Source organism: Chiloscyllium punctatum, chromosome 18, assembly GCF_047496795.1.
Source record: "Chiloscyllium punctatum isolate Juve2018m chromosome 18, sChiPun1.3, whole genome shotgun sequence".
Taxonomy (NCBI): Eukaryota; Metazoa; Chordata; class Chondrichthyes; order Orectolobiformes; family Hemiscylliidae; genus Chiloscyllium; species Chiloscyllium punctatum.
The window spans coordinates 87,314,924-87,337,436 of record NC_092756.1 but is presented as its reverse complement, the minus strand read 5'-3'; the positions used below and the strand labels follow the sequence as shown (position 1 = coordinate 87,337,436).

General features: G+C 47.4%; 1 protein-coding gene across 1 annotated transcript in view; it reads right to left on the bottom strand.

The window, feature by feature from the left end:
* tmem184ba (transmembrane protein 184ba) overlaps window positions 1–22,513 on the bottom strand; it is a 91,580-nt gene that overhangs the window by 53,054 nt on the left and 16,013 nt on the right. The window contains exon 2 of the mRNA XM_072588274.1: window positions 8,806–9,027. Within this exon, the coding sequence (XP_072444375.1) occupies window positions 8,806–9,027 (222 nt within the window). The remainder of the gene's footprint in view (window positions 1–8,805; window positions 9,028–22,513) is intronic.

Genomic DNA, 22,513 nt, shown 5'->3' with positions numbered 1-22,513 from the left:
AAAAGTGGCCACATCAAGTAAAACATAGGGCTAGGTGGATTCCTGAAACCAAAGAGGTTCTTTTTAAAACGGGTGGAGAGCAAGCAAGAAATTTGGAGTGATGTTAAACCTGATCAGCAACACGCCATTCCCAAAGAAAAACGACCCAAAGGAAACAACTTTGCTTAAAGACAAACCGACTTAAAAACATTGCATAAAGTAATAGAGTACAGCCAGTTATAACATGATGGTTGCATTCTTCTACAACCCAGTGGAATAGAAAAATTTTGCTTTAGAGACAGCACTTAAAGTGTTGGCGATATAATTGCATTACAGCCAGCATACATTTTAAAAGCCCGTGTTGTAGAAACAGTGTCCCCAAGTTCATCAACCGTGTTACAGTGAATTCATATTGATGAAACGCACTTTACAGCAAAACAGCTCCTACAGGAACAGACCCTTCAGCCCAACTCGTCCATGCCGACCCCCAGGTTTTCTAAACTGAACTAGTCCCATTTACCTGCGTTCGGCCCACTTCCGTTCAAACCGTTCCTACCCATGTACCTATATAAATGTCCTTTAAAATATTGCAACTATACCCACCTCCACCATCTCCCCTGGCAACCAATCAACCCCACTGCCCTGTGGCTCAACATTTCAACTCTGCCCCGCCCCTGCCGAGGACATGCAGGTCCTGGGCCTCCTCCACCACCGCTCCCTCACCACCTGAAGCCCGGAGGAAGAACGCCTCAGCTTCCGCCTTGGAACACTTCAACCCCAGGGCATCAATGTGGACTTCATCAGTTTCCTCATTTCCCCTTCCCCCAGCTCCAGCCTTCCAGCTCAGCACCACCCTCATGACCTGTCCTACCTGCCTATCTTCCTTTCCACTTATCCACTCCACCCCCTCTCTGACCTATCACCTCCATCCCCACCCCCATTCACCTATTGTACTCTATGCTACTTTCTCCCCACCCCCACACCCCTCTCACTTATCTCTCCACTCTGCGTCTATATCTGATGAAGGGCTTTTGCCCGAAACATCGATTTTCCTGCTCCTCAGATGCTGCCTGACCTGCTGTGCTTTTCCAGCACCACTCTAATCTGGACTCTGATCTCCAGCATCTGCTGTCCTTGTTTTTACCTAGCTCATTCCATAGGCGCGCCACCCTCTGTGTGAAAGTGTTGCCACTGGGTCAGTTATAGATCTTTCCCCTCTAACCCTAAACCTACGCCTTCTCGTTTTAGACTCCCCTACTCTGGGAAAAAAAGACCTTGACTATTTGCCCTACCTATGCCCCTCATGATTTTATAATTCTCTATAAAGGTCACCCCTCAGCCTCCAAAGCTCCAGGGGAAACAGTCCCAGCCTTTCCTTAACTCAAATTTTCCAGTCTCGGTAACATCCTTATAAATCGTCTTTGCACCCTTTCCAGATTGAGAACATCCTTCCTATAGCATTGACAAATGTGATTTAGTTTTTGACAAAACTCCTTCCTTGACCGTCCCAATTCTGAAGGGGAGGGAGAAAAACACACCCACCCAAAATGGCCTTCAAATTGCATTTTGCTTCTTGTTATAAAAGAACTAAGAACACACACACACTCATAATAATCATCTGATGCACTGGTCTTTGCTTCCATTGGTACTCAATAGGCAGGCCTGCCCGAGACTGGGAATCTCCTCATCCAAAGAAGAATAAGAGTGTATCTCTGCTGTTGCTCAGCAACCAGCTCCTGGTGCTGACGTCAGGAGATAACAGGGCAACAGCTACAGGCGCTGTCATTCTGTTACTGGGCAATGAAACAACAACTTACGTTTTTATAGCACCTTTCGTGTCATGAACTGTCCCAGTGTGCTTCACGGGGACATTGCTTGTTCTGCAATGTGCCAGTGGTTAGCACTGCTACCTCACAGCACCAGGGTCCCAGGTTCGATTCCAGCCTCGGGTGACTGGCTGTGTGGAGTTTGCACATTCTCCCCACGTCAACGTGGGTTTCATCGGGGTGTTCCGGTTTCCTCCCACAGTCCAAAGATGCGTAGGTCAGGTGAATTGGCCATTCTAAATTGCCCATAGTGCTAGGTGCATTAGTCAGAGGGAAATGGGTCTGGGTGGGTTATTCTTCAGAGCGTTGGTGTGGACTGGTTGGGCCGAAGGGCTTGTTTCCACACTGTAGGGGATCTAATCTAATGTAAGCCACACAAGGAGATACTGACCAAAGGTTTGGTCAAAGAGATAGGTCTTAGGGAACATCTTAAAAAGGTGGAGAGCAGGATAGAGAGGAAGAGGGTTTAGGGAAAGAACTACAGAGCTCGGGGGCCCAAGCAGCTGAAGGCATGGCCACCAACTGTGCAAAACGTTCCTGCACAACTGGAGGAGGGTGAATATAGGATGGTGGTGGGGTTGGAGAAGATGATAAAAAAAAATGGGAAGACTGAGGGCCCATGGTGGAATTTGGAAATAAGGGCAAGAGGTTTTACAATCATGTGCAAACGAGGGGGTTTTATGGGCGACAGGGAGCTAGACGGCAGAGTGAATCATGGAATCCCTATAGTGTAGAAGCAGGCCATTCAGCCCAGTGAGTCCACACCGACCCTCTGAAGAGAATTCCATCCAGACATACCTCCCTACCTTACCCCTGTAACCCTGCATTTTCCACGGCTAATCCATCTAGCTTGCATATTCCTGCACACTACAGGCAATTTAGCATGGCCAATCCTCCTAACCTACACATCTTTGGACCGTGGGAGGAAACCAGAGCACCCAGTGGATATACAGGGATGTGCAGTCTAGGTGGATTAGCCATGGGAAATGCGGGGTTATGGGGATAGGTTGGGCGTGGGGGTGTGTCTGGGTGGGCTGCTCTTTGGAGGATCAGTGTGGACTTAATGGGCCAAATGATAGAATCATATATTTTCACACTGTAGGGATTCTATGAACTGTTGTGAGGAAGATGGTGGCAATTTGGTTTCTTGAACCACTACAACCCGTACTTTCTAGCTACCATTTGGGAAGGAGCTCCAGGACGTGGACCCAGAGATAGTGAAGGAACAGCAATTTACTTCCAAATCTGGATGGCGAGGGGCTCATGGGGGAACACCCAGGAGGTGGTGTTCCCGTCTATCTGCTGCCCTTGTCCTTCTGGATAACAATGGTGGTGCCTTTGAAAGAGTCTTTGTGCGTGGTAGCTACTGAGAGTGACTCCCTGTTCAGGTGCCAGAGACAGTAGTTTCAGTTCACATTCAGTTTGTTGGGAACCTCCCCCTTAAAGTGCGTGGTGTGGAGGGGGCATGAACGTGAGACATACCAAAATATTCTCAGATCTTAACTTGAAGAAGCATTGCACAACATGGGCAACATGAAGGAGGCTTATGGTCAAAGCGAGCCATCTAGATTTTAGGAAGATGAAGCCTTGGAGAAGCTGCAGCTGAGAATTTCAGGAATGGAGAGACTAGAGGGCATTGGTTTAGGGCGAGAGGGGAAAGATATAAAAGGGACCTGAGGGGCACCTTTTTATACTGAGGGTGGTGTGTATATGGAATGAGCTGCCAGAGGAAGTAGTGGAGGCTGGTACAAATACAGCATTTAAAACACATCTGGATGGGCATATGAATAGGAAGGGTTTGGAGTGAAATGGGCTAAGTGCTGGCAAATGGGACTAGATTAGGTTGGGATATCTGGTTGGCATGGACAAGTTGGACCGAAGGGTCTGTTTCCGTGCCATACATGTCTACGATTCTATGGCAGCAAGACTGCTATAATGGTTCTGCTACAATGTACGTTTTCTTAACACGAATTCACTATAGCACGATTGATGAATTGGGGACACTGTTTCTAAAGCATGAAGCTTTAAAGCATGTATTGGTATTAATGAGATTCTGGCTCCATTAGTTTAAATGGTGCTGCTTTTACGTGGTTTTCTTATATCACGGGATTGTGCGAGAACGGACTTACATGGTATAGCAGAACTGCCTGTGCCTGAAGAGACTGGGGTTGTGCAGTTTAGCTCTGATTGAGGGGGTTTAGTAGGGACTGAAAGCCAGTCGTTATCTATGGAACAAATAAAAGATAAACTGGTTCCCTGTGGCAGAAGAGTTGGTCTCCAGAGGAAACAGATTTAAAACACGATTGGCAAAGGACCCAGGGTGACAGGAGGAAACTCTGCAAGAAGCACACCCGCTCTGGATCTGGTACACACTTCCAGAATGCTGGCAAACAGCAGCTTCAAGAGGAAGCTGAAGAGTCTGTGCTCTAGAAACCAAATAAAGACAGCGTGTTGTGAAAAAAAAGAGGGGAACTACCTTCACACCGGACTTGAAACATTAACTCGGTTTCTCTCTCCACCGACTCTGCAAGCCCTGCTGCAGGTCACGGGACTCCTACAGTGTGGAAGTAGGCCATTCGGCCCATCATGTTCACACTGAGGGATATGGGTCAAACGCAAGCAAGTGGGACTAGTTTCTTTTGGGAATGTTGTCGGGACGGACTGGTTGGACAGAGGGGTCTGTTTCCAGCTGTGTGACTCTGATCCTCCAAAGAGCATCCCTCAGAGGGAGACAGGAGAGCTGTAAAGCGCATGTTTGAGATAATCCACTTGGTAGAGTTGCCCAGAGGTATTCCTTCACAGTGCTGGTCAGGGGAGTAGGCACAGGGCTCACCAACATGACAGGTCTGCACAACAGTGAATGAAGCTGCTCGCTGGAGCTTGTTCTGACCGAGAATTCAGTCACGCGGCAACACACAGGCAGCAAGTGAGGACCTGCCCTTCAGCTTAGAAGCTGCTGCTTAAATCAAATCGATGGAACAAGAGGAGGAGAGAAGGTCAAGCTGATAGAAAACAGGAATCTCTCAAAGATGGCAGTTCCCTCGTTCTGTCCTCCACCATCCTTTTTTTTAAGCAGAGGGTGAGTAAGGAAAGTGTGCACGGAGATGAAAAAGCACAAGCAGGCATGTAAAAGAAGATTAAAAAATAGCGAAAGCAAGAGTGAATAATAGTGGAGGGGGACAGGAGAATAAAAAAGCCGGCAGCAACATACAAGCCCAACAATCTACCCGTGTGGTTTTATTTGGAGACATTTGTACCAGGTTGACTTTCCCTCACAAGGCAGACACCTGACTGGCCACCCTCAAAAACAAACTGGGTTCAGGTGTTTGCATTGTCTTACAGTCATAGAGATGTACAGCGTGGAAACAGACCCTTCTGTCCAACTTGTCCATGCCAACCAATATCCTAAATAAATCTAGTCCCACTTGCCAGCACCCGGCCCATATCCCTCCAAACTCTTCTTATTCATATACCCATCCAGATGTCTTTTAAATGTTGTAATTGTATCAGCCTCGACCACTTCCTCTGGCAGCTCATTCCACAAACACAGCACCCTCTAGATGGAAAAAGTTGCCCCTTGGGTCCTTATTATGTCCTTCACCTCTCACCGTAAACCTATACCCTCTAGTTCTAGACTTCCCCCACCCCAGGGAAAAGACCTTGTCTATTTGCCCTATGCATGCCCCTCATGATTTTATAAACCTCTATGAAGTTATACCCCTCAGCCTCCAAATGATTTAATCAATCAGACCAAGCAGCTGGAGCAACAAAACTACTGAGCAGGGAAACTGGGTGCGAGAGCTCCATCTTGGTGGGAAATGACGGGTCACGACAGTTCCGACTTATTTGAATGCATTCCCACACAGGCCATTCATATTGTGCCCTCTTTCCCATTTGAAGTATGGCAGAAGAACTCTCCAAGGGACATGCCAAAGCCCCAAGGAGGGGCAATAATAGAGTGGGTATTTAACTGGGAAATGATCAGAATTACATAGTATGTATGGCCTAGAAACAGACCATTTGGATGATTAGATTCCCTAGTATGGAAACAGGCCCTTCAGCCTAACAAGTCCACAACGACCTCCGAAGAGTAACCCACCCAGACCCACTTCCCTACCCTATATTTACCCCTGACTAATGCATCTAACATTATGGGCAATTTAGCATGGCCAATTCACCTGACCTGCACATCTTTAGATTGTGGCAGGAACACAGAGCACCCACAGGAAACCCACGCAGACACAGGGCGAATGTCTGTGTGGAGTTTGCACAAGGGGGGAATCAAACCCAGGTCCCTGGCACTGTGAGACAGCAGTGCTAACCACTGAGCCACCGTGCCGCCCAATACATTCATGCTGTTATTTATAACTTGCAGGATTCTCCTCTCACCCCCCTCCAAACACCACATCCTTATATGACTAAAAGCCAGCATTAAATGGGCTGGAAAAACCAAATATTGCTGGAGAAACTCAACAGGTCTAGCCACGCCTGTGAGGAGAAAACAGAGTTAACCTTTCAGGTCCAGCAACCCTGCCTCAGAACTGGAGTTCCACAACACATTCTGCAGAAGGGTCACCGGACCGGAGACATTAACTCTGCTTTCTCTCTCCACAGGTGCTGACAGACCTGCTGCGTCTCTCCAGCAATGTCTGTTTTTGTTTCTGATTCCCAGCATCTGCAGTTCTTTATGAAATTGGCTCAATGCTTTTCTACTTCTGTTACCAGAACGTGCTCAGGATATGTTGCCTGGGGCACAAATATGACCCCATTCTAGAATAATCATAGAATCAGAATCCCTACAGTGTGAAAGCAGGCCATTTGGCCCATCAAATCCACACCGACCCTTTGAAGAGCATCCCACCCAGAACCATCCCCCCTGTAACACTGCCAGAGGGCTATTTCTTGCTGTTTGGGAATTATTTTTTGGTTTTCCTAGAATCCTTTCTCATTCTTGCCAACACCTTTATGAAGTGATGCAGTCATGTCATAATATTACTTGTGTTTGTGTTAATAGAGTCATAGAATGTAGAATGTATGGAATATTTGAAGTCCCTGAAGCAGAATTTTACAAGTTTGGCATGTCCTGAAAAACGATCACCCTGAAATTTAAACTTGGAACTCGCAAAGAAAATACATTCACTTCTTAGACATCACAGTGTTTAAAAATTGGCACAAGACACACAATTCTACGTACAGAAATCCATCGCCCTGAACCAAGCAAGGTCCCAGTCAATGCATTGCCATTGTACAATCACAAGTTTGGAAAATTTTAACCAGATCTTTTCCAGATCATCGGAGCTCTCAACCTCAAGCTTAAAATAAAGCAGACAACAGCATTCATTGCGTTCCATCCCTCCCTACCAAAAAAAAGCAGCATTAAGCAAGAGATTCCACATTCGTCTGCAAATACTCCATTTCTTCAGTGTTTTCAGTTTGAGTAGCTCCCTGTTAGCTAAGTATCCCTATGTGGGCAGGTTTGAAAATGCTCGGTTTTTTTTTGCAACCTCCCTCTTTCATTGTTTCTCGCCTTTATTCATACCCCAAACCCCACACTTTTTTTTATCCCCCCCACCCAGATTTCATTTGATTTGAATTATTGTGGTCCAGTGTCCCTAAGTACAGTGAAAAGCATTGTTTGCAAGCAGTACAGACAAATCATAGTAAGCAAGGACATAGGGTGCTTCGACAGAGTCAGATAAACAAGGTTTCAATGCACAGGAGGCGCATAAAGCAAGATCAACATTATTTGAAGTCAGAGTAATTTTTAAACAGACTTCAAACTTACGTTTAAAAGCATGGAAGGGTTACAAGAACTGTTAGAATAAGATCTGCTGTAGGGAGTTACCTCAGTGTTGGTACCATCTTGAATCCAAGACCCAAGCTGGAGGGAGAAGGGAGGTGGGGAGATAAGAGATGTCTGTGGGGTGTAGAGAGAGATGGCTGTGGAGTGATGGGGGAGGGAAAAGAGGGGGTAGAGAGAGACGGCTGGGGGATTGGGGGGGGGAGGAAGAGGGATGGCTGTGGGTTGATGGGGGGGGGGGGAAGGAGAGGGAAGAGAGATAGCTGGGGAGGGGGGAAAAAAAAAAAGAGATGAGAGATGGCTGGGGGGGGGGGAGAAGAGAGATGGCTGGGGCGGGGGGGGAGAAGAGAGATGGCTGGGGGGGGGGGGGGGAGAAGAGAGATGGCTGGGGGGGGGGGGGGGAGAGAGATGGCTCGGGGGGGGGGGGGGAGAAGAGAGATGGCTCGGGGGGGGGGGGGGGGGGAGAAGAGAGATGGCTCGGGGGGGGGGGGGGGGAAGGTGGGAGAGAAGGGAAAGAGAGATGGCCGGGCGGCGGGGGGGGAAAAAGAGAGAAACGGCTGCCTTGGAAAATGGAAAAGAGAAAAAGTGGTCCCCAACCTTGGCAGCTGATGCCTGGTCATTCCCCCACACCTTTTAAATGCTGGAATTGTACCAGCTTCCACCACTTCCTCTGGCAGCTATTTAAAAGGCATCTGGATGGATATATATGAATAGGAAGGGTTTGGAGGGATATAGGCCAGGTACTGGCAGGTGGGCCTAGATTGGGTTAGGATATCTGGTTGGCATGGACGAGTTGGACCGAAGGGTCCATTTCCATGCTATATATCTCCTTGCCTCTCCTTGTAGTCAAACCTTCCACAGCCAGCAACATGTTGGTAAATCTCTTCCAAACCCTCTCCAGATTGATAATATCTATCCAATACAGGGTGACCACCTGCATGCAAATTGGTTGGATAGCTTAATTGTTAAATGAGGGACCTTTCTGTGTATAAATTGACTGCCTCTCAGTCCAACAGGTCTATTGTTGACAAGTTACACATGGTGAAGCATTAAGGAACTGAAGTGGGGTGGGGTTAGAAATGGATCCAAAGTTGTCCTTTTGCTCTACACCAGATGGCGTTAACTAGAACATTCCAACAGGGGGCATGGGGGTGGGTGAAGACAGTCACAACTGAGGCGAAGCACAGTGGTCAGCGTTACCTGGTGGCACGTGATTAGGAGAGCCGTCCATACAAAGAACCCCGAGATGCCCTGTGCCGCTGTGGTCATCAGGAATATCGGCTGCTCCAGCGCCGTTGGAGTGTCGGGCAACCACGAGACACTGGGATCCGCCGCCGTGCTGCTGGGGGCCGGCTCTGGGGCCGACATCGCCGCGGAAACCATGCTGACGCTCCCGGAGGTGTTGCTCGGCCTACTGCTCATCTGCGCAGAGAGGAGAGAACAGAGGGGGAGGGATTGAGCGAGGCAGCGGGAACGTGGGTACACACAGTCGCACAGCTGAGGCCAGTGTGACCAAAAGCGGGAGTAAATGAGCGAGGAACAAAACAATAATAGAGACAGAGAGAAATGCAAAACACAGACATTGCGAGTGAAGGCCTCCTGCAAGATGCCAAAGCTCCTTGAAAAGATAAGGGGAAAGCTAAACTGCAAGGCTGTAGCGCAATCAAGGGACAACCTGACCTCTCACACAGTGACAACAATGTTCCAGAGATAACACTGTCGCCTGATAGATTGAGCAATCCTCCTGTAGTGTATGGGACAATTTCTGCAAGGTCAGAGAAAATTCCTATAGGTTTCAGCCATGTCCCAACAAGCTCCACGGCCAGTGGACAGCACAGGGAGCGCGATCCCTGTTGTCATGTTGGGAACAGTCAAAGCCAATTGTCATTCTGCATTAAAAAGCAATTAACAACCAGGTAATGGAATAGAATAGGAATTGATTGCCACTTGAATTTTTTACAAAAAAATGATAATGGTTGAGCGAAGACGCTTGGATTGGATGCCGGGCAGAATTCCCCAGTCCCTCCTCAAAACAGTGGCATGGGATCTACATTATAATGGGCCATACAGCACTTCGGGAGGTTATGAAGGGCGCTGTATGAAAGTGAAGGTCATGGCTTAGTGGTCTGATCACTGGACTGTTAATCCAGAGACCTACATAATGTTGTGGAGACCTGGGTTCGAATCCCACCTTGGTGGGATTGGAATTCGATAAAAATCTGGTCTAACAATGAGCGTGAATCAAGTGTTGTAAAAATTCATCTGGTTCACAAACATCCTTGAAGGAAGGAAACAGTCGTCCTTACCTGGTTTGGCCTACATGAGACTCCAGACCCACAGCAACGTGGTTGAGTGTAAACCGCTTAGTGGCCTAGCCAGGCAGTGACACCCTCTTTCCAACAATCACTCTCAAAACAGGGTCAGTGAATTGGCTGTGAGAAAGGGAGACGGAACTGCATCGAACAGGTGGAGTCAGTGCCGGTTCTTGCAAGGGGGTAATCCAAGGGCCCAGGCTAATGTTCTAGTTGACGCAGGTACAAATCTCCCCAGGGTAGCTGGTAAAAGTTAAATTCAATTAACAAAGCTGCAGGCTAGTCTCGTCCATGACTCTCACTGATTGTTGTAAAAACTCACTAATGAAAGCTGGGTGACTCCAAACCCACGGCAGTGTGATGGATCCTTAACTGTGCTCTGATTTAACCTGGCGTTTCACTAAGTAAGGATGGGCACCTTGCCAGCGATGTTCACATCCCTTGGAAGAATAAAAAGAAAAGCCTTTCTCCCAGACGTTTGACAGTGTGGGATTGCCCTGTTGAGCTAGCTGCCTTGCGCCTGTGAATTGACCGGCTTCTCAATTAGACTCAGATTCCTGGTGAGGTCATCATCCTGTGTAAGGCTAGATGATACAGGGCAGCGAAAATTAAAACTGCAATTAAAATCGCTCACATCAGCAGAGTGCACATCAGTGAGTCATCTCAAAGCAAGGTTAGCGTGAATCCCAGGCCCAGTCCAGAGGCTCATGCACCTTATTTAGGCTGACACTGAGGGAGCATTGTCAGAGGCTCAGTCTTTCAGAGGAGTGCTGCCAACTCTCTCTGGTGAGCACAAAAAAAAGGCCCATTGTAGAATTTCTAATGTGAGGTATTGCATATTGGTAAAACGAACAAGGGCAGAACTCATGCAGATAATGGTAGGGCCCTGGGGAAGTATTGTCCCTAGAATCCCTACAGTGTGGAAACAGGCCCTTTGGCCCAAAACATCCACACTGACCCTCCAAATAGTAATTCACCCAGACCCATTGCCCTACCATATTATCCGATATTTACCCCTGACTAATGCACCTAACCTACACCAAGGGCCAATTCACCTAACCTGCACATCTTTGGATTGTGGGAGGAAACCCACGCAGACACAGGAAGAACGTGTAAACTCAACACAGACAGTGGCCTGAGGCAGGAATCAAACCCAGGTCACTGGCGCGGTGAGGCAGCTAACCACTGAGCCACTGTGCCAAGACATAAGGGTTTTTTGAAAGTGGCATCACAGTAGACAGGGTAATTAAGGCGGCATTTATCACACTTGCCTTCATTGCTCAGACCTTTGAGTGTAGGAGTTGGGATGTTATGTCAAGGTTGTACAGGACACTGGTGAGGCCTTTTTTAGAATACTGTGTCCAGTTGTGGTCACCCTGTTTTTAGGAAGAATATTATTAAGCTGGAGAGGGTTCAGAAAAGATTTACATGGAATGTTGCCAGGATTGGAGGGTTTGAGCTACTGGGAGAGGCTGAATAGGCTGGGGCTATTTCCTCTGGAGTGTCGGAGGCTGAGGGGCGACCTTATAGAGGTCTATAAAATCATGACAGGCATAGATAAGGTGAATAGCAAAAGGTTTTTGCCAGGATGTGGGAGTTCAAAACTAGGGGGCATATTTTTGCGGTGAGAGGAGAATTATTTAAAAGAAACCTGAGGGGCAACTTTTTCACATGGAGAGTTGCTCATGTGTGGAATGACTTGCCAGGGTAGTCGGTAGATGCAGGTACAGTTATAGCATTAGAGACATTTGGATAGGTACATGAATAGGAAAGGTTTAAGAGGGATATGGGCCAAACGCAGGCAAGTGGGACTAGTTTAGTTTGGGAAACTGGGTCAGCATGGATGAGTTGGACCGAAGGATTTTTTTCTATGCTCTATAACACAGACAATTAGCCCAGTGTACAGGGGACATGATGTATCGCTCAACCAGCATCTCAAAGTATCTGGGGTGGAACCACATAGCAACAGCATCGCGCAAGTTGGTCACCCGAACTGTTTTATAAACATTGACTGTCTCTCAATACACATCAATGGCTCTAAAGTTCTTGGGTGATTCCTAAAAGGTGCTATTTAAATGCAAGCTTTTCGTTCATTCATCAGCAGACTCTTCAATCTCAGTCGTTTTGATCATACAGAGAGACATTTCTCTGAATCAACCTTTTCAGAGATGTGGAACACCCCTGGAGCAGGTGGGACTTGAACCGGGGTCTCCTGGCCCAGAGGTTGGGACATTAGCGCCACACGCAGTCCTAATGACTTAGTGGGAAGCTGCAGGTGGGGTCAGTGACAGCTGTCAGGAACTCCCAACCGCCTGCCAATGAAGCCTGGGCTTCACCAGAGATTAACAACTACCTTTGGGAGAAAATGGTGGTTGCAGAGAGAGTAAGTCACACGGCCGACAACCTCCCACCACAACCCGAGGCCAAGAGTTACAACGACGGGCATGGAGGATGATGACAGAACAAACCAGGTCAGCCCATCACCCAAACTGCCTTTTTTGATAAAAACTGCTTTGCAATGTCCAGAGGTCACAGAGGCACTACAGAAATGCAGGCCAAAGCCGGGCATCGTTTGCAACCATTTCTGGAAGGCCAGACCAGGGGGTAGGTGTCATCGATGATGGCAGGGGACTGGGGAAAAAGAAGAAAAAAAACCACGGGTGCAGCACATTAGAAGGCATTTGGTATGCTTTCCTTTGTTGGACAGAGCATTGAGTACAGGAGTTGGGAGGTCATGCTGTGGCTGCATAGGATGTTGGTTAGGCCACTGTTGGAATATTAGACGCAATTCTGGTCTCCCTCCTATCAGAAGGATGTTGTGAAACTTGAAAGGGTTCAGAAAAGATTTACACGGATGTTGCCGGGGTTGGAGAGTTTGAGCTATTGGGAGAGACTGAATAGTCAGGGGCTGTTTTCCCTGGAGCATCGGAGGCGGAGGGGTGACCTTATAGAGGTTTATAAAATCATGAGGGACATGAATAGGGTAAATAGACAAGGTCTTTTCCCTGGGTGTGGGAGTCCAGAACTAGAGGGCATAGTGTTAAGGGTGAGAGGGGAATGATTTATAAAAAGGGACCTAAGGGGCAACATTTTCACGCAGAGGTTTAAGAGACATTTGGATAGGTGCCACGCAGAGGGTGGTACGTGTATGGAATGAGCTGCCAGGGGAAGTGATGGAAGCTGGTACAATTACAACATTTAAAAGGCATCTGGATGGGTATATGAATAGGAAGAGTTTAGAGGGATATAGGCCAACTGCTGGCAAATGGGACTAGATTGGGTTGGGATATCTGGTCGGCATTGATGAGTTGGACCAAAGGGTCTGTTTCTGTGCTGTACATCTCTATGACTTTACGACTCTCAACCTTCAGCATCTGCACTCCCAGTTCCAACCAGAGGGGGCAGACTGTTCCACCTCCAGCACAGGGCACCACACCCAAAGTAACCTTCCCGATCTCTCAGTCACAACCAATAATCAAAATAAAATGCAATCGTGCCACTGCTGGACATTGTGTCAAGAATCTACAGCATTAACTTCCAGCAACTCAAACATGGAGTTAGATTTCTCCACCCTGCCATCATCCATCTTTATTGAAACAGACAACATTCTAAAAAGGTGCATAAAAGGTATTTCTGCTTGTGGGTTCATCTAGGACTACAGGGTTTAATCTCAAAAAAGTTTAAAAAAAAAAGTCATCTATTTAAAAACAGAAATGAGGAGGAATTTCTTCCAAGAGTTAGGGGAGAAGTCAAGGATGTGGAGATGGGGATTAATCAGATCTGCCATAATTCCATCCAATGGCAGTGCAGACTCAATGGGCTGAAATGGCCTTTTTCTGTTCACTCCAGGCTGTGGGATGATAAAGGCAGCCATAGACTTGCAATCTCAACTAACCAACTAAACAAGCCTTCATCTCGATCTCCTCTCACAACAAGCAACAGAAACATGCCAGTCGGAAAGAAAAAAAGAAGTCTTTATTCCATCTGCCCAAGTACTATAATTTCAGTCCACCACAGCCTCGGGAAATTATGCCTCTTGGAGAAACTCACTTCCTCTCTGCAAAATTGCAGACAGGCACGCAGAGCGGCCACAGAACTAAAGAACAGCCACGTAGATTGAGGGGATCTGGCAGATAAACTGTGCATGGATGGATACATTCACTGTTAAGCTAGCCTCGTCTGCAGCACCACAATATAATCATTACACATCAGCAAGTTGTAGAATCCTGACAGCGTGGAAGCAGGCCATTCAGCCCACCCAGTTCACATCAACCCCCTGAAGAACTCCCATGGCTAACCCAGCTAATCTGCACATTATGGGACAATTTATCATGGCCAACCCACCCTAACCTGCACAGCTTTGGAGGAAACCAGAGCAAACCCGCACAGAGACAGGGAGAATGTGCAAACCCCACGTAGACACAGTCCCAGAGGTTGGTTTCGAACCGGGGTCCCTGGTGCTGAGGCAGCAGTGCTAACCACTGATCCACCAGCTCCCGAGAGAGACCAGGTTGACTGCAAGCTGGGCAGCACTGTGGCTCAGTGGTTAGCACTGCTGCCTCACAGTGCCAGGGACCCGGGTTTGATTCCAGCCTTGGGTGACTGTGTGGAGTTTCTCCCAGTGTCTGCGTGGGGGTTCCTCCAGGTGCTCTAGTTTCCTCCCACAGTCCAAAGTTGTGCAGGTTAGGGTGGACTGGCCATTGGGAATGGTGGATCACAGGGGGGAGAATTCAGGAGGGTCAGTGTGGACTTGATGGGCTGAACGGCCAGTTTCCACATTGGAGGAAATCTATAAACACAGGCAGCTAGTTGGGGAAGGAAGCTTCATAAATACAGAGTGGTGGTCTCAAGGTCCAAAACAAGAAACAAATAGTCTTGGGATTAACACCAATCATGGAGCAGGTATTGTCATCCCTGACGAATGGTGTTGAGTTTATTCACCTGGAGTTTAAGATTTAGAAGTCTACCCGAAAAAGATTTTCTACGCATCATTCTGGCTTCACCTCTTTGGCAAATCCAAGCACTCACATTCTTGAGTGGGAACAGCCCCTCCCTGCCACATCTGTCCAAACACCTCTACAGAACATCCATCTTCCGGAGTCTTGTGTCAGCCAGTCAGAATTAATGTTACATTTTTCCCACCCCCCTACTCAATTCTATTAGCAGCTGTAGGTGAGCTTCATGAGGAAGGAAAAAAAATACACACCGTGTGAAAACATATTAAGGCTCCAGTCCTCTGCGCGTGATAAATCCATAACAGAGCTCCCGGTTCTCAAACTCTGCTCCTTCAACCTTATTAAAAAGTAATCAATCTTGTACTCTTCATCTGTCTGCGCAGGTATAGTGAAAGGATCTATACAGGCATGAAGTCAACTCTGGCTAAGTGGTACAGGTTGTTCTGCGATCATGTACATTTTGTTAACGCGAATTTGTGATCGATGAATTGGAGACTATTTCCACAGTGCAAACTTTTAAAGTGTGACGGCTCTAACACGATTACATCGCCAACACTTGAAGCGCTGTTTCTAAAGCGCAGTTCTCCAATAAAAGCCTGGTTGTTCAAGAACGTATCCATCATGTTATAGAAGAATGACCTGTACAGCTCTTGCCTCAGAATCAGCCTCATTCCGTGAACACAAAGTCCAGGCTAGCTCTCGCCATTGCAACCCTGAGGTGGACAATACTTTTGGTGAACGAGAGAGAGAGCCCCACAGCACTACTCTGAAAGTCAAACAGAGGTGCCCTGACACATCCCTCAACTGATAATGATCAGATCTGATCTTGGGTGAGACATCACGGCTTGTGAGAGAGCTTGCTGTATGTAAATTGGCTGCCCTGTTTACGATTCCTGAAGAAGGGCTCATGCCCGAAACGTCGATTCTCCTGCTCCTTGGATGCTGCCTGACCTACTGTGCTTTTCCAGCAACACATTTTCAGCTCTGAACTCCAGCATCTGCAGTCCTCACTTTCTCCTCCTGCCCTGTTTACCACACAACAGTGACTGCACTTTTGAAAGCGCCTCAGCGCCTATGGAGGTACCGTGAAACGTCACGGGAAAAAGGTGCTACAGGGATGCAAGCATCTTTCCTTTTGCAGTTGGTGAACAATTTCTCAAAGGTATGTACAGAATACAGATCATTCTGCTGTAATGCATGTTTCATTAATGCAAATTTGCTGATAACATGGTTGACAAATTGGGGACACAGTTTCTAAAGCACCAAGTGTATATTGGTTATAACTTGATTTCGGCCCCATTAGTTTAAATGGTGCTGCTATTACACAATTTTCTTATAGCATAAGAACGCAACATCCGCGTTGTAGCAGAACCAACTGTATTCAAAAGCTCAGAACTTATAGGAGCAGAATTAGGCCATTCGGCCCATTGAGTTTACTGTGCCATGCAATCATGGCTGATCTGCTCCTCACCCCCATTTTCCTGTTTTCTCCCCATAACCTTTCAACCCATTACCAATTAAAAATCTGTCTAACTCCTCCTTAAATTTACTCACTGTTCTGGCATCCACTGCAGTTTGGGGTCACGAATTCCTTTGGGAGAAGGAGTTTCTCCTCAACTCTATTGTAAATTCGCTACCCCTAACATAAGACTATGTTCTCTCATCCTGGAATGCCCTACAAGGGGAAGCATCCACTCCAGGTCTATTTTACCCACACTTTTCATCCTCTTGAATACCTCAATTCGATCTCCCCTCATTCCTCTAAACTCCAGACAGTATGGGCCTGAACTGTTCAATCTCTCTTCATACGACAAATCCCTCACCTCTGGGATCGATCTAGTGAATCTCCTCTGAACTACCTTCAATGCCACTACATCTTTCCTCAAATAAAGGGGACCAAAGCTGCACACAATAAATATCGTTCAATAAATATCGCACAAGCAAAAGTGAAATTTGACATTTCAAAAGCATTCAATGCTGAGCCCATCCTGTTCTAGCTGCCTACCTACAACTTTGTTTCAAGTCTGACTGCAAGGGGTAGCACTTTCAGACTGTCTACTGAGCCAAAACCAGCTCCAGGAAGGAGGAAGGGAGGGTGAAATGGGTTTGAACAACAACCGACACACATGCTACACTGTGCTCCAAATCCCCCCGGTGCTGAGCACACTGTGTAACTTTAACACACTGACTGCCCGACAGTATCTCCACTCCCACCCCATCCCCAGAGACCTCTCAGTTTAGCCCTCGTTTCACACGCCATGATGACTGAGCTACAAAAGGTCAGAGGTCGGAGAGCCAAACCTTTCCCCACAAAGCAAAGCTGTGCTTTTATCTGGGACCCCCTGGAAAGACAATGAGCTGCAGGCACCTGGCAGATGCAGGCAAAACCTAGAGGCTAAACAGACACCCTTTTCAAGCTTTCAGATGCCAGCAACTGCCAGTACAGTGTTCCTAATAAAACATTAGGACCCTGAATGAAGCAAACCTAGGCCTGTTATAGGGTCAAACAGCATGGAAACAAACCCTTCTGTCCAAGCAGCCCCTATCAGCCATATTCCCAAATTAAATCAGTCCCACCTGCCTGTGTTTGGCCCACATCCCTCCAAATGTTTCCTATTCATGTCTTTATCCAAATGCCTTTTAAACATTGTAACTGTACCCACGTCCACCACTTCCTCAGGAAGTTAACGTCACACACAAACCACTCTAAAAACAGTTGCCCCCGTGCACTTTTTAAAATTTTTCTCCGCTCACCTTAAAAATATGCACCCAAGTTTTTAACTCAACCAGAGGGAGAAGACACATGCCATTCACCTTATCTATGCCTCTCCGGATTTTAAAAACCTCTAAGACCATCCCTCAGGCTCCAGTGAAAATAGTCCCAGCTTATCCAGCCTCTCCTTATAACTCAAACCACCCCCGTTCCTGGCAGCGTCTTGGTAAACGCCTTCTGAACCCTTTCCAGTTTAAAAATATCCTTCCTATAAACAGGGCTAGTCGGTCAACTATTGAGATAATGAGAGTCACTCAGGCCCCAGGGTCTGCTATGTACAGGGATGTACCTCAGACTCGAGAAGGGTCTGGTCAGGCTATGTTTGGAGTATTGTGAGCAGTTTTGGGCTCCATATCTCAGGGAGGGTGTATTGTGTGTTCAGGGAGGGAGTGTGTTCAGAGAATGTTTACGAGATTGGTCCCAGGAATGAAAAGCTTAACATATGACGAACGTTTGAGGATTCTGGGTCTACACTAGATGGAGTTTAGAAGGATGTGGGGGGGGAGAACTAATTGAAACATACCAGAATACTGAGTGGCCTGGACAGAGTGGACATTGGGAAGATGTTCCCATTGGTGGGAGAGACTAGGACCGAGGGTACAGCCTTAGAGTAAAAGGGAAGACCTTTTAGAATGGAGATAAGGAGAACCTTCTTCAGCCAACGAGCGATGAATCTGTGGAATTCCCACAGAAGGCTGTGGGGGCCAGGTCAGTGAGTATATTTAAGACAGAGATAGATAGGTTCTTGATTATCAAGGGGATTAAGGGTTACGGGGAGAATGCGGGAGAATGGGGTTGAGAAACCTATCAGCAATCAATGAATGGTGGAGCAGACTTCATGGGCTGAATGGCCTAATTTCTGCTCCTATTCCCACCCTCAGCCTCAATGCAGATTTCAGAGAGTATACCTGCCTCCTTGGGCCACCCACTTTGACAACTCCTGATGTGGCCCGGCATCAGCTTTGAAGTGATCGGGTTACTCGGGATGCTGAAGGAACTCGAGAAATTGCACGCGGCGTTGCCAAGATACCAGCAGCCTCCCTGGTTTCGCAGTCAGTGAATCTCAGTGATGAAATGGTGAGAATGATCACAACTTTATGCCAAGTGACACCGGCGTAAAACCTGCAGAGCCCATCTGTCATCTGCACAGGAAGAAAAGGGGAACAGTGGGGGGGGAGAGGCGCAATGTCAGCTGTCCTTTGAGAGTGTATTTCCCTGAGGGACAGTTGAGAACCACTCCTGAGAAACGCGAGCCTTACACTAGTTTAACAAGACAGCTTAAAAGAAAAATTTTATCCACAATCGCTGCATTCCTGGCTCCATTGCCAAGTGCAAAACGATATGCTAATAGCTTCCCTGAGGAGACCAATCTGTTTACAAGCATTTGCCTTCTGAGTTAGGTCACAAGACTCAGAAAGGGCCAGTGATCCGGCAGCTTTGCACTCTTCAAATCAGTGTGACATGCTCAAGTTGGACAGTGACATTTACAGTGTGCGGGGGGGAGAATGAGGGAGTAATGGGTGCTACATTATACAGTACAACCTCGGTTATCCAAACATCAATTATACAAATTGCAGATTATCCGAACAAGATCTCAAGGTGCTGTAAAATGTTTCCTTCATTTATGAGCAGACCAGTTATCCAAACAAAATGCTCCCCGTCCGCCTCGTTCGGATAATCGAGTTTGTTCTATATCTGAATTCTCAAGTCCCAAAACAAAAACATCCTCCACAGGAGGGCTGCACTGGGCTCATCCGTGCCACCTTGAACTCTTCAATCCCCTTTTCCCGAAAGGTTTCAACACTCTGGGACTCCTTCCATAAAATCTGCAGCCTCATCTTTAAATCCCCTCCTCGTACCCGTAACCTCCTCCAGCTCTACAAAATGATGGGGTTTTGCCTCAATCAGGATATTGTAACCTGATGCAGCAATGATGTGAAGGTGCCAGTGTGGGACTGGGGTGGACAAGGTCAGAAGTCACACGACACCAGGTCAGAGTGCAGCAAGTTTATTTGAAACCACCTGATAAAGGAGCAGTGCTCCGAAAGCTTGTGATTTCAAGTAAACCTGTTGGACGATAACCTGGTGTTGTGACTTCTGACCTGATGCAATGTTTAAGTTAGCTCAGTCGGCTCAGTGGTTAGCACTGCTGCCTCACAGCGCCAGGGACCCGGGTTTGATCCCAGCCTCGGCTGACTGTGTGGAGTTTGCACGTTCTCCCAGTGTTTGCGTGGGTTTCCTTCTGGGTGCTCTGGTTGGGTGAGCAGGTTGGGCGAGTTAGCTGTACTAAATTGACCACTGTGTTCAGGATGTGTAGGTTAGGTGCATTAGTTAGAGGTAAATATAGAGTAGAGAGAATGGGTCACTCTTCGGAGGGTCGGTGTGGTCTTGCTGGGCTGAAGTTTCCACACTGTAGGGAGCCTATGATGAGGAACAGTACACACCCACATTAGTGCTCTGACTTTGCAACGAGTCAACTAGAAACTGTTGATGGACTGTGAGGAACCAAACCTGAGAAAACTCTCCCTCACTTCACAGTATTAACAGTATTGCCCTTTAGTGTCCCCCTTCTCCTCCCAGACTCTCCGCAACTGCAGTACCAAGCCCAATACCACTGCTTCACCTCAAGTTGTTTACCGACCTTGCCCGAGAAAACTTCATCTCACGAAGACGGAACTGCTGCTGTATCCCAGCTGGGAATGAGTGACACTGCGCGCAAACAGTGGAAAGTTCCCAGCGGCATTGTCCTTCCTCACGTAGCTGCATTCATTACAAAGAAACAAAACAGGCTTCCCCAGAGGTGAAACCAGTTTATTACTTATGACTTCGGAGCAGGCCATTCAGCCCATCTGGTCCAACCTAGCACACCCTTTGATTGCTGTAACAACATAAAGAGTTTCAGCCAGTTCAGACTCTGTTGATGGATATAACAGAGTCTTAGAAATGTACAAAACAGAAACAAACCCTTCCATCCAACTCATCCATGCTGACCAGATATGCTAAGTTAATCTAGTCCCATTTGCCAGCACTTGGCTCTTATCCCTCTAAACCCTTCCTGTTCATGTATCTATACAGATACCTTTTAAATGCTGTAATTGTACCAGTCCTATTTTTGGGGCATTTCCTTGTAATCCTCCCTTTCAATATTACGGTGAATAAAGTCACCAATATCCTTAAAGGTCTTCAGGGTTGCTCAGTCATAGAGAATAAGTTAATAGGTGATGGTTTAACCACACAGTTTTGCCATGCCTCGGGCAAGAGGCAAGGTGGAGACTTTGCCCTTTTATAAAATGGAGACCAGAGCAGTGCAGAGTGGGCTGACCAAGATTAAAAGCATTTAACCCAAGATTGACTTATCGACCTGGGTTGCTTCTTGCGGTGATTAGGCCGAGCTTCAGAGACCATGGTGCTGCGGCGGTAAGCTCTCCACAGCCTGCCTCAGCTGCTGGGAGAGTCGGTCATAGAACCCCTACAGTGAAAGTAGAGGCCATTCAGCCCATTGAGTCAGCACCAAAGAACATTCCCACCACCTCCCCAGCCTATCCCAGTAACCCTGCATTTCCCATGGCTAACCCACCTAGCGTGCACATCAATGGACACTACCAGGAAAGTTATCATGACCAAGCCACCCTAACCTGCACACAGAGTCATGGACCCTTTGATTCAACTCATCCACGCCGACCAGATATCCTAAAATTTATCTAGTCCCATTTGTGAGCATCTTCGTGACTGTGGGAGGAAGCCCACGCAGACATGGGTGGAGAACATACAAACTCCACACTGACAACTGCCAGAGATGGATTTGAACTCAGGTCCCTGGCGCTGTGAGACAGCAGTGCTAACCACCGAGCCACCCTTTAGCTCCTGATATCGAGATGACAATCCCCTACTTGGGGACAGTGGTTGGTAGGGTAGGGTTGCTACCACTGCTCAAATGCAAGGCTTAGAGTGGGGGGGGAGGGAATGTTTGAGGTACAAAAATAAATAAAACGCTCCTCCACCCCCAACCCCTTCACCAAATCTTGGGCCTGGTCTCCCATATGAATGTCAGAGAAAATGGTCAAATGGGGAACCAGGGGAAAGAAAAGGGAAGCTCCTGACAAACCGTGTGTGCATCGAGATTGGGCAGTCTGCGCTGAATTACTAGTTTCTTTGAGTTTTTAATATGTTTTTGGGGAAGAGGCAAAGTGAAAATAGGCATCATGTCTCTCAACATCCATAACTAGTTACTTGATACACAAAGGTCACTCCCAGTCAACATATTTCCCCCACCACCCCACCCCATCCCCACCAGCTTCTCATGCCTCCTCCCCCAGCCACTGACTCCTTGGAGATGCATACAGCACAGAGAAAGGTCCTTCAGCCCAACCTTGCAAGGATTCCACCCGTCACAACCCAGCTACCTCCACAGACACCACCACCAAGTGGACATGCACGCTGGCTGAGCCAACACCACAGGAATTGAGCCAGCAGGTTGGATAGCCCAATCCTGCCCCTTTTCACTCACGTTTTCCCCCCTTTACCGTCCACATCACTGACTTAAAGATTTCATTGTGGGGAAAGAGCAGTTGGGTAGAAGATCAGCTATGATCGAATTGAACTGTGGAGCAGGTTTGAGGGGCCGAATGGTCTACTCCCAGTCTTATTGCTTTTTCAAACAGGTTCACACAAAGAGCACGGAAACAGAGCCTTAGATCTAATCAGTCCACACCGAACATAATCCCAAACTAAAAGCTAGTCCCACCTGCCTTCTCCTAGAGATCATAGGATAGCAACCATGAGTAGCAGTTCTGTGCTACACTCCTCACTATAAACAGGAAAAAGGGGTCATTGGCCTATCCTGGTCACCAGTCAAGGTTAACTGGATT